We start from the raw sequence: 16,113 nt of genomic DNA on the forward strand, positions 1-16,113 counted from the left end.
TTTCATCATTCCACTGGGCATCCTTTTTTCATTCTTTCTTTGGCATAATTTCACGCTTGGTATAGTAACATTCCTCTTTTAACTGTTCCAGGTGGTTTCCTCAATCTCTTTCCTTATGTCCACTTTCGACTGCATGTGGCTGGCCGATCTTTTCAACTAAATTAACTTCTCAGCTGTTTCTTCCAATTTTATGATCTTGATTTAATAGAGAACTAGTATGTTAAGATGATCGAATGTCAAACTTGTGTTTGAAGACTTGTTGGTACTTAGAAGGCATCTCTTTTTCTTTCTTTCACAAAGAAAAATTTCTGTCCAGAATTGTAAAAAATGAAGTTGGTTGCTTTAGTTCCCTTCACAGAGTGAACCTCAAGGTCTAATAATTTCTTAGAAGTGGGCACTCTATGCTTATTTATTTGCTGCCCATTTCACTGAGATTTTATATGATTAAAGTGGCTTTGATTTGCAGTGCAGACATGTTTCAATTTTCCATGATTAAAATAATTAGGATAGCAAGGTAACCTCTGTGTGTAATCTCCTACATTTTTAGTGAGACACGGTTTTTTAAAAAGTTCCTATCTAGATACCTTTCTCCATCTGATACAGAGGTGGGTTTCAGCAGGTTCTGACCAGTTCTGGAGAACCGATAGCTGAAATTTTGAGTAGTTCGGAGAACCGGTAGTAAAAATTCTGACTGGCCCTGCCCCCATCTATTCTCTGCCTCCCAAGTCCCAGCTGATCGGGAGGGAATGGGGATTTTACAGTATCCTTCCCCTGGAATGGGGTGGGAATGAAGATTTTACAGTATCCTTCCCCTGCCTCGCCCACCAAGCCATGCCCACTAAGCCATGGCACACCCACCAAGCCACACCCACAGAACCGGTAGTAAAAAAATTTGAAACCCACCACTGATCTGATACCCTTCATATAGATATGACTGTGATGCCCAAAATTACTAGTCTGAAAAATGCAACCTTGATTATATGATCTCTGGCTATAGTTTAGTTGGGGTAGAGATCAGAATGAAATTTAAAATGTTTTCTGCTTCATTGTTTTCCTGAAAAGTTAGAGGTTACAAAGCAAATAAAATTATATTTGATTTTTCCGAATATATGCTCAGCAGAAAACTATAAGAATATAAAAGATATAAATAAAAGATATCTATAGTTGCCAGGTTCTGGATCCCTTCCATCCAAAATATAATGCTAGGCTACATCTTTATAAAGCACCATATAAACTGATGATACATATGAAGTGTTAAAAGATAAATACAACCACCCCAAGTTGTAAGGAAGATCAATGAAGAAAATGAGCATGGTTTAGGCCTTTAGTTTTTTTAAAAAAGTTGGCAGTTGTTTTGCTATCCCCAAAATTAATTGGATAATTTCAGTTTATCTAGAGCAGGCGGGTCCAACCTGTCGACCACATGCAGCCCTGGAGAGCTAGTAATGCAGCCCCACATGATCATAAAACATTTAACATTATGTGATACTTATATACATTAAAACTATATTATATATTTTATATGCAGCCTAACACAATTCTTCTTCACTCAATGGTGTCCAGGCAAGCCAAAAAGTTGGACACCCGTGATCGAGAGTGTGAATAAGCAGCTGGTGACCCAAAAGCATATTTGGCCGATAGGAATTTTTTCCCTATCTGATAAGCAAATTTACCAGATTTTAAGATGATGAAAAAGTTTTGTTGAATTTGAGCAAATATTACTTCTTCCTATCTTTTTTTCACTCACATATAGCACCCAAACAATAGGGATTAATACATTTGTGTGTACCCCTTCTGCAGGGTAGGGTGTGATACAATGATGAAATGTAAAATTTGTTACTACTGGATCTGTGGGCGTGGCTTGGTGTGGGGGGGTAATGTGACTGGGTGGGCATGGCCAACTTTTTTTTTTTAACTTCTAAAAGCATTTTTTCTACAACCTCTTCGGCCGAAGAGGTTGCAGAAAAAAATGCTTTTAAAAGCCTCTGATGATCAGGCAACTCAGCTGGGATCGTCAGAGGCTTTTAAAAGCATTTTTTTCCCTACAAGCTCTTCGGCCGAAGAGGTTGTAGAAAAAATGCTTTTAAAAGCCTCTGATGATCCCAGCTGAGCCGCGTGATCATCAGAGACTTTTTTTTTTTTTTTTTACTTTTAAAAGCATTTTTTCGGCCGAAGAGGTTGTAGAAAAAATGCTTTTAAAAGGAAAAAACACAGCCTCTGATGATCGCGCGGCTCAGCTGGGCATGAGGTGTGTGTGTGTGCAGGGATTTTTGCTACCGGTTCTCCGAACCACCCACCACCATCGTTACCGAATCAGGCGATCCAGTCCGAACCGTGAGCATTTCACCCCTGGTGTGATATGTAAAATTTTTGTCCTGATTTGTCCTGACCATACATACAGCCTTAATTTATGTGATATGAATTTGAGCACAGTGGTCCAAATTTCTATCTACTGATTGCCCCATCTAACAGATTGTTGTTGGATACAACAAGAGAGTTGTATCCAAATCAGCCCGTGTAAGGCAATTAAATGTATGTTAATTTTACATGAATCATTTGCAGCAGTTTGTAGCAGTTGCACAATAACTTTATTATGCAAATGACATCACTTATGCCAGTTGCAGGAAATGACATGATTAATGTAAATGAAGCAATTTGTTATTTAACATTAATGAATACCTCCCCCCCCCACCCAAATTGGTCCAGTTATGATTTCACTGTACTGCAAAATGTATATTGCTAATTCCTGGGTGATAGAAGTGGGTCATATATCATCCGGATGTTGTACATTAGACAAGGTGTACTGTGATGTGAATGAATCATAGACTTATTTTAAAGGAAGGATGTTTAGAATTTTGCCTCTTTACCATTGCTGTGATTTTGTTTCTATGCTTCATAATTATATCCAATAATTAATCCAAAGTCACTCAAGTTATTTAGAGTTTTATGTTAGGCAAAGGGATAAATTTAGTTTTGTGATAATTCTATGACCTTGAGAGCACATTGCTGAATAATAGTATCTAAGACCCAGCTGTTCTCTATGGCAGTGAGATATCTGAGTGGACATCAGAAATTGGCACATTTTGTATAGATTTATCTGTGCTTGCAACAAGCATAGGACTGTCTAACACAGGTCAGTTTTTTACATCCTATTGGAAAAGAGGATGGGCATACTCTGTTAAGTGTTAATCTGCTTGCTTTATTTATGTACATTTGTGTGCACTTATGCGAGTTCTTGGTTGAATAGCTGGAATTTTTTAAAGAAGATGATTTATGCTGAAATTCCGTAAAGTAATCTAGGCATTATATCCTGCAGGAGAAGATTTCTTTTAAACATACCAAAACCAAAGTGGGTTTTTTTTTCTTTTCTAAAAAACTCTTGTCTGATGGAATAGCAAGTTGTAACATTTCTATTATTTTCTATATTTAATTTAAATCAAGTAGTTTTTTTCACTTTATTGATCATCTATATCACGGGTGTCAAAGTCAAACTCGAAGTTTTTTCCCTTCACGGAGCTGGGGTGGGTGTGGCCTGTGCGTGACACTTCCGGCCTGCGGGCTACTAGTTTGACCCCCCCTGGTCTATACCTACCATCAATTTTCACTATATACATGATGTTTTACAGGCATCCCATCCGTTCAAACTTGGGACAGCTGGGGGGAATGAAATCCTTATAATTCAATTTTACATGGAAAAATGAGGCTGTATCAAATCTCTGTATCAAATCTCTAGACATAGATTTGAACTTCTTTTTATGACCAAAATTTGGCCATACTGAATTTTTTAGTAGGTAGATTTGTCCTATATTTATTTGGATTACAAGTTTATTTGACCCTGTGCTTTCTCCTTCATATGGGGGATGTTGTGGCAAAGTTTTACAGAATTGAAATCACAATAGCCCTTAGTCACGTTGTTTATTTATTTATTGTATTTCTTATTTTTAGGGCACACTAGTAGATGAACATTTTGCCTAACTTTAAGTATTCCAAGAGAATGTTTCAAAAACGTTCTTTTGTTTGTGGTGTCTGAAAGAGAATTGAGTTCCTAAAAAGATACACTGGGCATGATTTGAAAGAGAGCTCTTGCACATGCCTGCGATTCATTAAAACCAGGGGTGAAATCCAGCAGGTTCTGACAGGTTCTGGAGAACCAGCAGCGGAAATTTTGAGTAGTTCGGAGAACTGGCAAATACTACCTTTGGGTGGTCGCAAAGTGGGGTGTGAATGGAGATTTTGCAATATCCTTCCCCCAGGAGTGGGGTGGGAATGGAGATTTTGCAGTACCCTTCTGGAGTGGGGTGGGAATGGAGATTTTGCAATATTCTTCCCCTGCTATGCCCACCAAGCAACACCACACCCACCAAGCAACACCACACCCACCAAGCAACACCACACCAACCAAGCAACACCACACCCACCAAGCAACACCACACCAACCAAGCCATGCCCACAGAACCGGTAATAAAAATTTTTGGATTTCACCACTGATTAAAACAGCCTTCTCTGTCAGGTTGGAAAAAAGATGCTGCTGTTTTAAGGAGTCCATTAAAGCAACTCTTGCATGGTGGAGAGCTGCAGTGTTATAATATTGTGAGGACATCATTGCCATCTTTGAAGACTTAGAATCCTTCCCATTCTAGCTCTGGTCTAGTCTGGTCTGCTTTGGTTTGCTTTGGTGACTAAAATGTTCCCTTGCAATTGCCACTAACCTCTTTGAAATAGTTTTGAAGAACTCTTAAGTGACCATGATAAACATCTTGGACATTACAAACACTGGAAGTAGTGGGTCATATCTTAGTGGCTATGATTATTTTAAAGCCGAATTTTGAATTGTAGCAAACAATTCTTCTTTGTGAGTGTTGGTGCAGGAGAGAAACATGCACATACATACACACTTGTATTCCACCTCATGTGTTTCCCAGTTCTTATGATTGTGGAGGAAAAATGGAATGTGTGTTGGGCATTCTTTATTAAGATATTAAAGATAAAAGGGAACATAGATCCCATTTCTAGTCTGTGTTCCTTTTTTTTTATTTGCATGTCTTTATAGACTTTAATAGAAATTGCAATAGTTAAAAATACATTGTTAAAAATGTGTATTATTTCATCAGATTTAATTTCTCCCAACCATTTTCTATTTCTATATCTTTCTCTTAACTGTTACACAAATCCTATAGAGAATTATAATATAAATCTATTTTGGGGTAGGGATTAGAAGTCTTTCAATTCATCCAACATATAAACCTAAATCCCAATTCAGACATTTCTTAAATAGTTGCCTGGAATGTTGTCTGTTATGACGTTATGAATTTTTTCCTTTCATTCAGGAAACAGGACACAAGACACTGTTTCGTGACTGAATACTGTAAATAGATCTCGACTAAGCCTGGAGAAATAATAATCCATTTGTCTAAAAATGAAACCTCTTGATTTCTTACGTTTTTTTTTTTCTTCCTTGGCAGAAATGCAAGTTGTCCATAAAAATAATGGCAGAGCTTTAGATTTATAGTACAGCTTTGTATTTCCACCCAGGAACGAGAGGCTGCATTAAAATGAGTTCATGCTATAGCTTGGAATATGTGTATATAAATTCATCCTAAAAATATGTTTTTCATATCTATATATCGTTCCAACATTGCAGGTAGGACAAGAAACTGTGTAGCGTCCATCAGCCTGGAGGCAAATTAGAATATTGAAAATCAATAATGGGCTAAATTGGATTGATTGACTGAAAGAAAGGAAGCATACAGGTAGCTCCCAACTTATGATCGGTTGCTTAGCTGTTATTTGAAGTTGTGATAGACCAGTGATGGCTAACCTTTTTGCCGTCGCGTGCCAAAAGCGGGGAGAGCACAGGGGGGTCATGCGTGTGCGTGCCCACACCCATAATTCAATGCTCCACTCGTGCCCCGCCCCCTGCGCATGTGCACGAGACCCCCTGCGCTCTCCCCGCTTTTGGTACGCAACGGTAAAAAGGTTACCAGTGGGCCCGTTAGGCCCATTTTTTGCCCTCCCCAGGCTCAAGAGGCTTTTTGAGCCACCCCCACCGCAGAGGCCGGAAACGGCCCGTTTCTTGACTTCCGGTGGGCCCGGAAGCTGGCCGGCACGCACATGCGTGCTGGAGCTGAGCTAGGGCAATGTTTGCGTGCCCACAGATATGGCTCCGTGTGCCATCTGTGGCACGCGTGCCATAGGTTCGCCATCGCGGTGATAGACCCTCCAAAAGGTCTTACGAATCAGTTTTAAAGTTCAGACAGCTCCTCTTCCTACAGTCATGTGAACTCATTTTGAGTACTTGGCAGTCAGCTCTAGGTACAGTGGTTTACAGTGTCCCATGTTCATGGGACCACGATTTACAGTGTTTTGCTGAAAAACGGGGTTTCCTTCTGGTTTTCGGCAAAAATGAACAATAGGTTTGCTTAATGACTACAATGTTTGCTTAAGAACTGGGGATTCACTTAATAATGATGATGATTCATATAATGACTGCTACAAAAACAAGGTTGTAAAATTGGGCCAGTCATATAATGGCTCATTTTACCACCCTGAAGACTTAGGACCGTAATGGGCAAACTCCACTACAGTCATAAGCCAGGGACTACCTGCACTTCTTATGCTTTAGATGAAACATACATAAACCTAAATTATCCTTATTCTGTATCAAAACATGCTGCTCACCATCTGCAGGTCTTATAATACTTTTTCTAAAAATAGCTTGTCAATGTTTTTAACGGGCATTCACTAGCCAATATAATGAAGGCAGTCTATTGCACGTGAATCTCTCTGAGGATGCATTCTGTTTCATGTCTGTTTTACAGAAAGTGCCATCAATATTTAGTTTGTTTGTTTGTTTATTTATTTATTTATTCAGTTTCTATAGCCACTCATCTCTGCCAAGTGACTTTGGGGGGGGGCTGGAGGGGGAGATTGCCATTCTAAAACTACAAAACAGTTAAAATAATTAAAAACAATAAAAACATCTACAACGTAAATACAAGTTTATTACATTAACTTTTATAGTGTCCTGAGGTAAAACCGTTCAGAGTACCCTGTTTCTCCCAAAATAAGACATCCCCTGATAATAAGCCCAATCGGGCTTTTGAGCACATGGCAATATAAGCCAAGCGCTTATTTCAGGGTTCAAAAGAAATATAAGACAGGGTCTTATTTTCGGGAAAACACGGTAGCAACCAAATGTACAGTGTCTGAATTTGAAAATTGGAAAGTTTTAACCTGTATTTTCAGGGTGGATAAAAATCAATGATTTTTTTAAAAAAATCAAAAAAATCAGATTTTTTTGATTGAAATCAGATTTTTTTTATTTAAATCGGATTTTTTTGATTTTTATCGAATTTATTTTAATAAAAAACTTTTGAGGTAAAAATCTATCATAAGATAGTTTTCTATTTAAGATACATAAATAATTTAATTTATTCAGCATGAAATGGAGCTTAGTTATGTAGCATGAGGCTGTATATTCTGCAACACTGGGACTATCGGTGAGTCAACAGTGGGTCAAAGGAGTAGCAGAGATGACAGTTGCTCTTTAAAAATTATGATTTAAATCGAGTTGATTTAAATCAAGCCTTTTTACTAGTGATTTAAATCATGATTTAAATTGTGATTTAAATCAACTCAATTTAAATCAAATCCACCCTGTGTATTTTATACTTCTCTTTTAATATTTGTCATTTGAGTTTAATTTTTTGAGAAGTTCTTTCAGCTAGAAGCCGTTTGCGGCTTTTGTAAACAGTTATTAAGTGCAACCACTAGTACTTTTGCCTATACGAAAAAACAAACTCTCAGAGGGACCTTGTTTCAACTGATGCAATTTGTGCTGATTCTGTTAATGGTTGAATTGGCTCAAGTATGAAATAGAACTGCCCTTAATTAAATTAAATTAAGAATGAGCCAAGTTATAACAAGCACAACCTTCCTGAGGAAAACTAAAAAGAATGGGATGAATTGTTAATTAAAATAAGTTTAATTATAGTTTATTGCTTGTATATTGAGTACTGTATTATCATTTATTTAGTATGTTACCTCTATCCAAGGGTGAAAGTGAAACAATAAAACTGTAAAACAGACAAATCCAAATTTCATAAAGCCAGCATAAATAAACTCATTTAAAAAATCTTAGTTATTTTAATGTAGATGCCAGTCTTGAAACCAGCCATTTCCTGGTCATCTGTGCCCTATTTTTTAATACCTTACACAAAGACGTCCTGACAACTCTTCTGAGTGGCAATATTGTAGGGAGGAAACTTTCTTGTCTTTGATTGGCAGGCTGTCCCAGAATGAATGGACCTTGACTGAGAAGGCCTGCCCCTGCTGCCCCAGTCCTCCTGTCTTCCTGGGGAGTAGAATCCACAATATTATATTCCTTTTTGGTCAGAGGGTAGAATCTATATTATTCCTTTTTGGCCTGCTTGTATTGAATGGACGGATTCTACTTGAGCAGGTTGTCTCAAATAGGCTGTCTTCCAGTTTTGGTCACCACACTATAAAAAGGATGTTGAGACTCTAGAAAAAGTGCAGAGAAGAGCAACCAAGATGATTAGGGGACTGGAGGCTAAAACATACAATGAATGGTTGCAGGAACTGGGCATGGCTAGTCTAGTGAAGAGAAGAACAGGAGAGACATGATAGCAGTGTTTCAATATTTGAGGGGCTGCCACAGAGAGGGGCTCAAGCTATTTTCCAAAGTACCTGAAAGGCCAGACAAGGAATAATGGATGGAAACTGATCAAGGAGAGATTCAACTAGAAATAAGGAGAAATTTTCTGACAGTAAGAACAACCAACCAATGGAACAGCTTGCCTTTGGAAGTTGTGGGAGTTTCATCACTGGAGGCTTTCAAGAAGAGACTGGACTGCCATCTGTCAGAAATGGTGTAGGGTCTCCTGCTTGGGCGGGGGATTGGACTAGAAGACCTACAAGGTCCCTTCCAACTCTGTTAATCTGTTTTGCTAAATACAACCAGGACAATGACATACAGGTAGTTCTCGACTTACAACCATTCATTTAATGATGGTTCAAAGTTGCAGTGGCCTTGGAGAAACTGACCTATGTTCGCACTCATGACCATCGCACCACCCCTGCGGTTATATAATTGCAATTCAGGCGCTTGGCAAATGGCTTGCATTTTCAACCACTTGTAGCATCCTGTGGTAACGTGATAGCAGTTTGTGACCTTTTTTGCTGATTTCCAAGGGAAAAAAATGCCCATTGGGGATTCACTTAAACATGTGTGATTTGCTTAATGACTATGTGATCTGTTTAATGGCTGTGATGCATTTAATGACCGCTGTAAAAATTGTCATAAAATCAGATCTCACTTGACTTACAATTGCAATGACTTATGGACATTTGGGTCCCAATGGTGGTCATAAGTCAAAGAATGGGGTAACTTGCTGCGGCCAACTCACTGCAGGACAACTCGTTGCAGCCAACACACCATGGGACAATTCATCCCAGAACAATTCAACAGTTCAATTATTTAAAATAATTTAAAAAATCTATGTTAATGTTTGTCATTCACATTTGATTTTGATGTTTCAGCAGAAAATGAAGAGCTTGGCCCAAAGACGTCAGTCAGCACCATCCCTGGTTCTCAGCAAAGCTCTGAACAAAGCCAGAACAAGTGCCAGGTAAGACGGACTCTTATTCCTTCTGGCTCCATTTTCATCATAGTGTGGTTTTGATGAGTAACTGTATCATACATGGCTAAACTAGTATCTGGAGGATAAACTGTAAGCAGGTTGATGTTTAGAATGTTCTTGCCTTGGGCAACTGGGAGGTGTGGCGAAGAAAGCAAAGTTAGTAGAAAAACAGACTGCCCCCAAAATTCCATCTCTGTTAGATTAGATTTAGATTACCCAACCCTGACCCAGAAAAAGGACTTTGTGTCCTGAGGTTCCCTGGTTTGTGAGAGTTGCAAAGAGTGTCTGTATTTTGCAAAGCAATAATGAAATTGTTTCCTTCTTGAGAACATGACATGATGGGAAATTCAATCCCCAAAAAGACAAAGAGTACTTTATTTCTGCCAGTAAAGCAGAGTTTGGTACCAGGATTAATTATTTACAAATCTTGGCTTGTTTTAACTATGGTTTTATATCTGAATTCTGGCTTCTTAGATCAGTTGTTTTCCTGTAGCCATAAATGACGTGGCGTGAGTGGAAAACAAAGTTTTATTCTTTTTTTTCTAAATCAGCTCCAATTTCCATAAATGCTTAGACATGCACAACACATGTTATAAAGATTTTAATAATAATACAATTTTAGTTAAATCTGTAATTGAGATGCTTCTAGTTTAAGCTAAGGCACTGGAGTTTACTCTATGCATTAATTTCATTCTTAATAATTGTTTTCATCAATGTTTTTAATTTAGGTTGCCTTTTCAGGTGACATTTTTCAGAAAAAAAGACTTAATATTTTACAGACCAAGAACAAAATCACCATGAATTTGTGGAGAAATGATTTACAGCAAAATCTTTGCTTGGGCAACTATAATAAAGTTATTATAGGAGTAATTTTGTTTAGGAGTAATTTTTAGCCAACATAGCATTTCTTTGCTACTTATGTAGATTATAATTATAAATTCAGTTAATTATCCCAAAATGCAGGTCAGGATATTTTGACATTAATTTTCAACTGCATGAAATGAATGCACTATGGGTGCATCCAGGATAATAAGAAATATGAATTAAAAAGCTGCTTTGTAATAAATCTTTGGTATGAAAATCCCAGAATTTCATTGGACAGTTTGCAAGATGTAGTGTTTGGCAACAACTTCTGCAAAACTACATTTCACTGTAAAATGGTTAACAGATGATAAAATTACTGGGTACAGCATTTTCTGCAAAGTTTTTTCTCCAAGTGCTTTACATTGGCCATCTCAAGATTAACTGATTTTTTTTATATCTTTGTTTTTAATTATTATCCAATAAATTTCCAATGCTATGTTTATAACTAATCTCTCCTACTCTTATAATTTATTGGAATTGCAGCTATTCAAGTCATTGGCAAAATTGCAAGCAAACACAACTAGCTCATTTAAATCAACACGCAGGGCTCCATTCAGTTGGTTCTCTCTCCTTCTCAAAATCGCTTCTGTATTAACAAGAATCATTCTTCTTCATCAATAATAAACAAATCATGTTTGGATTTTCTACTCCGTGTGTTCTGAAAATGCTTAACTCTTGCTTGCTTTTTCTTCTTCTGAAAGAACAATGAGTGGTATGTTTAACACCTTAAATGTTTTGTTGTAAAAGCTGTTTTAATACTTATTCACATTTTTTAAACAAAATATTAAGTTCAAGTTTAAATAGATTACAGTTTTCTTTTGGTTCTAAATACTAATGTTAATAGACAGTCACTCCAATGCCTTATGAGTATTTGATTAATGACTACAAAACTCCTTCCCAACTCCATCTTATATCTGCAGAGGTTTTATATGAATATCCTATTTTAGCAGCTGATTCATCTCTGTATTTATTGACCTTAATCTAATAAGAGAGTTTAGTTAGGAAATACTTGGAAAAGCTGGCATATTTATATTTTCATGGCCTTTTATAGGCAATTCTGATGTATCTTTTTTCCTGATGCATGACAATCATATTAAAATATAATGTTGGCCATGGGCTACTGATTTAAAATAGTTAAAATACAGTAACTAATTTAAAATAATATTTAAATGTTCAAGGAAACAAGGCTGAATATTTCAAAGTGGCATTTTTGTTTTAAAACTTTTGTTTTTTTAAAAAATATTTCTTGGTCTAAAAACTTGATTTATAATTGTGCAGTTGATGCTTTGCAAAATAGCTATCGTTGAATTGAGTTGAAGCATTTCTGACAACTACTGTGAGCCTTTAGCCATTCTACTTTGCTGTGATTAATTTCTGCACAGTTGTTTTGTAAATCTAAAGTAGTTTTCAGCTTTACTGAAAAGAAACTTGTATAAAAGTGAAATCAGAATGAAATTTGTGATTTTATTCAAAAAGGGCGATACAATCAAACTCCTATTGTGCATTTGTATAGATCAACCTGTGCTACCCCTTAGTTGTGAATCTCTCAAAAACTGGTTTCATAATTATTTCTGAAACAAAGTATTCAGAGTACTAAGGCATTCCTTAGTAACTATCTCCTTCTCCTGTGATCCAAAAATAGGGCTAGAAGTGTATAGTTCTGTAAAAATAACACTTCTTTTTGGAGGTATTATCTACCTCCTCTTTAGGCCCTATTCTTCCTGTGTTCCTAGAACTGATATTTCTTTGATCTCTCATTCTTGTTTGTCAAAACAGTTTTCTTGTATATAAAATGAAAACCTAGTTAAAACCAGATGAATTCTCTTGGCTGAGAACCATGAACCAAGTGATGATGGAAAGTGAAAGTACAATAGTGATATCAACTCATTCTATCTAAAATTGTGCGGGAAGAGAGCTGTGTTAAGTCTGTGGTAGGCTTACAAATTTTATTAAAAGATATTTTGAGCATCTGATGAAGTGAGCTATAGTTCACAAAGTCTTACACATTTTAATAAAACGTGTTAGCATGAAAGGGTGCAGACTCCTGGTTGTTATTTGTTAGTTGTTATTTCAGACTAACTGGATTCATTAGTGTTCTTATATCTAATATTATCCTAGTCCAATCTGAATCACAAATTGAAGCAAAAATAGAACACTAATAATGGTGTCTGATCACTTCCTGTCTCTGGCATTTACAAATCAGTTTGATCTCTAAACAATCCTGTTCTCTCTTATGTTCGTTTGTTGTCATAATTATATGAGTGAAATGTTGAAAATGGTAACATCAAGCAGCATCTGCTCACTTATGATCTGCCTTTTAAAAAAAACGGATCTTGCATTTAACTCCTCTAAAAATTTATTGAGGAAGATATTTGTGAATATGGAAAATACAGTTATGCTCTACTTGTTTAGTTGAAATTTTATTGTGTGGGAAGTGTCTCATGGTGACTCTTCATGCAATATTTTAGATTTGTCTGAAACAAAAATGTCTATTTTTGCTTTTCTGTGGTGAGATAATAATTGAAATCAAGACTAGCAAACAATTATATTAGTATGAGTTGAAGAGACCTTTGTTTGCATAAAGCATGAAACTATATTGTATTACTTTCTGCTTTTGAGCAGAACAAAAATGTTAAAAAGGGATAAAATTTTTGACTTCAAATCTAAGGGGCTAAAGATAAGTACAGCTTTCTGATGGTTCTTTGTTGATTCTAGTAGATAATTGGCTACTGATGGAGAGAACTCATTTGGTGAAGATGTGGCTGACCATCTGCAAATTGTGTCCCTCCCCTTCATAGTTATCTGGGAAAAGTTTGAACATGTGAGCATTATTAATTAATTTGGACAGAATTCTTGGAACTGTGAGATTGGCCACTTGGTTTTAGATCCATGTCCCTCCTACGGTACTTGATCAAAGTCTCCTGGGAGGTGACATGTGGTTGTGTCTATTTGCTGGTGAATGGTTCTCTGTAAGAGATAGTGGTTCCACCCAACTTAAAAGAGGAAGTTGTCTGCCCCCTTCCTCAGGAAGCCATGGCTGGACTCAATGGAACAGGACAATTTCAACCTAGACATCAGCATTGCCATAGGGAAGATTGTTCAGGAGGTGATCAGCTTCCAACTCCAGAAGGCTTAAAGGAAGGAAGGAGATTATCTGTACTTTTATGGTTGAATTTCAAGATGGTATTTATTACATTTGTGGATGGCCTCTGGCTGGACTGGAATGAGAGTGATCCTGACCTTTCTTGGTTTTCAGCAACTTTCAGTACCATCATTCACGGCACCTTCTGAACCAGCTCAAGAAAGCCTGGTCCTTTCTCCAAGGGCAGTATCAGTTGGTATTGGCAGAAAGGAAGCTGGTACCCTTGATTTATATGATGCTTCAGGATTGTACTTTCCGCCTGCTTCTATCTAACACCTACATAAAGTTAGCGTTTCTTGAATTATAACCTATTTTTGAACTTCCATATAATTTACAGGTTTTAGATACTTTTTAAAATGGAGATGACCATCATAAAACTCGTAACACATAGCAACATGGATTTTGTGTTCTATTAATGTAGGGGAAGGAATGGCAGAACCAAGTGATGGAGTTAAAAGAAGGATCAACCTAAAAACTCTATGTAGCCACAAGCGGACTAAACCCAACCCCACCCCTTTGAATTCCTTTGACCCTTTGTAACACCTAGCAGGTGCTAAACCTTAGTTTACAATATTCCTGTGCACAGGCATAAGTAGCAATAAGTCAATTTTATTGGAATTTCACATGTGGACCTGATCTTTTATTCCCGACAATTAGTTTTGCTTTAAAATCCTATTCATAATTCTAATTTTAGATTTGCAGGCACATAGGAAAAGATGCGGTTTTTAAGGCATTTCGTCTATCCATGATGAGCAATACCAAAGCTCCATGTTTCATGGAAATTCTCCTCTTGTCTAAATCACAGTAAATGATTTTGACATGTTATTTTCCAGCTCTGCGCCAAATGCTAAATATTCCTAGATAACACTGATCACATATGTTATCTGGTAATGCAATCAGTTTAGCTTCAATATGGAAATACAGTTTGTACCTTAAAGAATTGTACTCTGTGTCCTCGAGGGTTTAATTTGGATTGTCTGAGTTATATAGCTGAGAGATAGTAGAAGATTTAGTAAATATAAATTATGAAAAGAACGTAACTATCCAATTCCAGTAGACAGTGTTTCATAAAAATATGCCTCATGGGCTGTTTTCTAAAGCAAGAAGAGCGTTGGCTAATCCCCTGCATTCATTTTTAGTTTTTAACGTGCATAGGTTTTTATCTCCACATGGGAGAACAAAAAAACATGACCACACTTCCAGTGTCACCTTTAAGTTTCTAGAGATGTGGCCCATACACTTAACTGCTGTTCATCTTCACCAGAAGACCTGGATGTGTTTCAAACTAAAAAAACCTTTTCTAATCAATGCAACAGATTTTCTGTTTTCAAGTCAGCAATCCTTTGATGAATTTCCCCCATTTTATATGTCCCAATTAGTTCTCAGTACTTCAAAATAATTATCAGAGAGAAGGCATGCCAAGTTCAGACAACTAACAAACTCTCCTTGTTTCCTGGGATTAATTGGTTCTTTGGGCTAAGGGTGTAGCATCAATTAGTGGCTTGTTGATGTTTTGTTTTACAGTTTTTGACCCAAGTTTCCAGATCACATTATGGTTAAGGTCTTATCTGGGATGATGAAACCAAGAAGCAAAACAACAAGATTAATCCCAAAATGAACTTGCTTGTGGTGACTTTTTCTTGAGAACATTGTGGAAGTGACCAGCCATTGTCACCTTCTAATATTTTATAAAGTTTCCCAATCTGTTTTAAAGCTCTGGGATTTTCCAGGAAGCTTCCCATTTAACTACTTATCAGGTCTGAACCTGTTTAGCTTTTTGAAATCAATGAAGCATCTTTATTCTCTGTGAAATCATCTACTGTAGATGGTTGCACTGTCAAACTCTGAAACACTAAGCACAAAATCCAAGATTGAATTTGTCCTCTGCAGTTGCCTACATTGGCCAATGAAAACACACAGGGCTAGAGATTGGGGCCTAGTGAGCAGTGAACACTAGACTGTTGCTAGAAGTCAAATCTTCAGAAAAAGTGAAATGTAGATAGATGTTTAATGAAAGCATTTTTTCTATGAAGCTTTTTTTTTTTTTTTTTTTTAGAAATTTGACTAGGAAAACTCAACACAGTTTTTGAAGTGAGAAGCAATTGATATATAATTATTTAAAATAAGCCAATACTGTTGCAGTTTCTGGTGTGAAGTGTGAATAATTCTCCTGTGGCTTGTTCAGCGCGCCACAAGTAAAACAAATTTGGGTTAGCACAGTGTGAATTCACAAGTCATGTAAGGACTGAAGCCACATTTTTAAAAAATCTCTAAAGGAAGATCATAATTGTTTCTCATCAATGATTGAAACAAGTATGAAGCAGTGTTCAGAGTTGAAGTGAATGTATGTGGGTAGGAGATCTCCAGGAATCTGAAGGTTGGCAGGGACTAAGCAATGCACTATTATTGCCAAGAAGATGACTTAGACATGCCATAAAGTCAAAA

General features: G+C 36.8%; 1 protein-coding gene across 1 annotated transcript in view; it reads left to right on the plus strand.

The window, feature by feature from the left end:
* ARHGAP20 (Rho GTPase activating protein 20) overlaps positions 1 to 16,113 on the plus strand; it is a 94,589-nt gene that overhangs the window by 9,878 nt on the left and 68,598 nt on the right. The window contains exon 2 of the mRNA XM_070943925.1: positions 9,562 to 9,650. Coding sequence (XP_070800026.1) covers positions 9,562 to 9,650 — 89 coding nt within the window. The remainder of the gene's footprint in view (positions 1 to 9,561; positions 9,651 to 16,113) is intronic.

This window comes from Pituophis catenifer, unplaced genomic scaffold (genome assembly GCF_029215685.1).
Source record: "Pituophis catenifer annectens isolate HBS135680 unplaced genomic scaffold, rPitCat1.0.hap2 SCAF_4, whole genome shotgun sequence".
In the NCBI taxonomy this organism is placed as follows: domain Eukaryota; kingdom Metazoa; phylum Chordata; class Lepidosauria; order Squamata; family Colubridae; genus Pituophis; species Pituophis catenifer.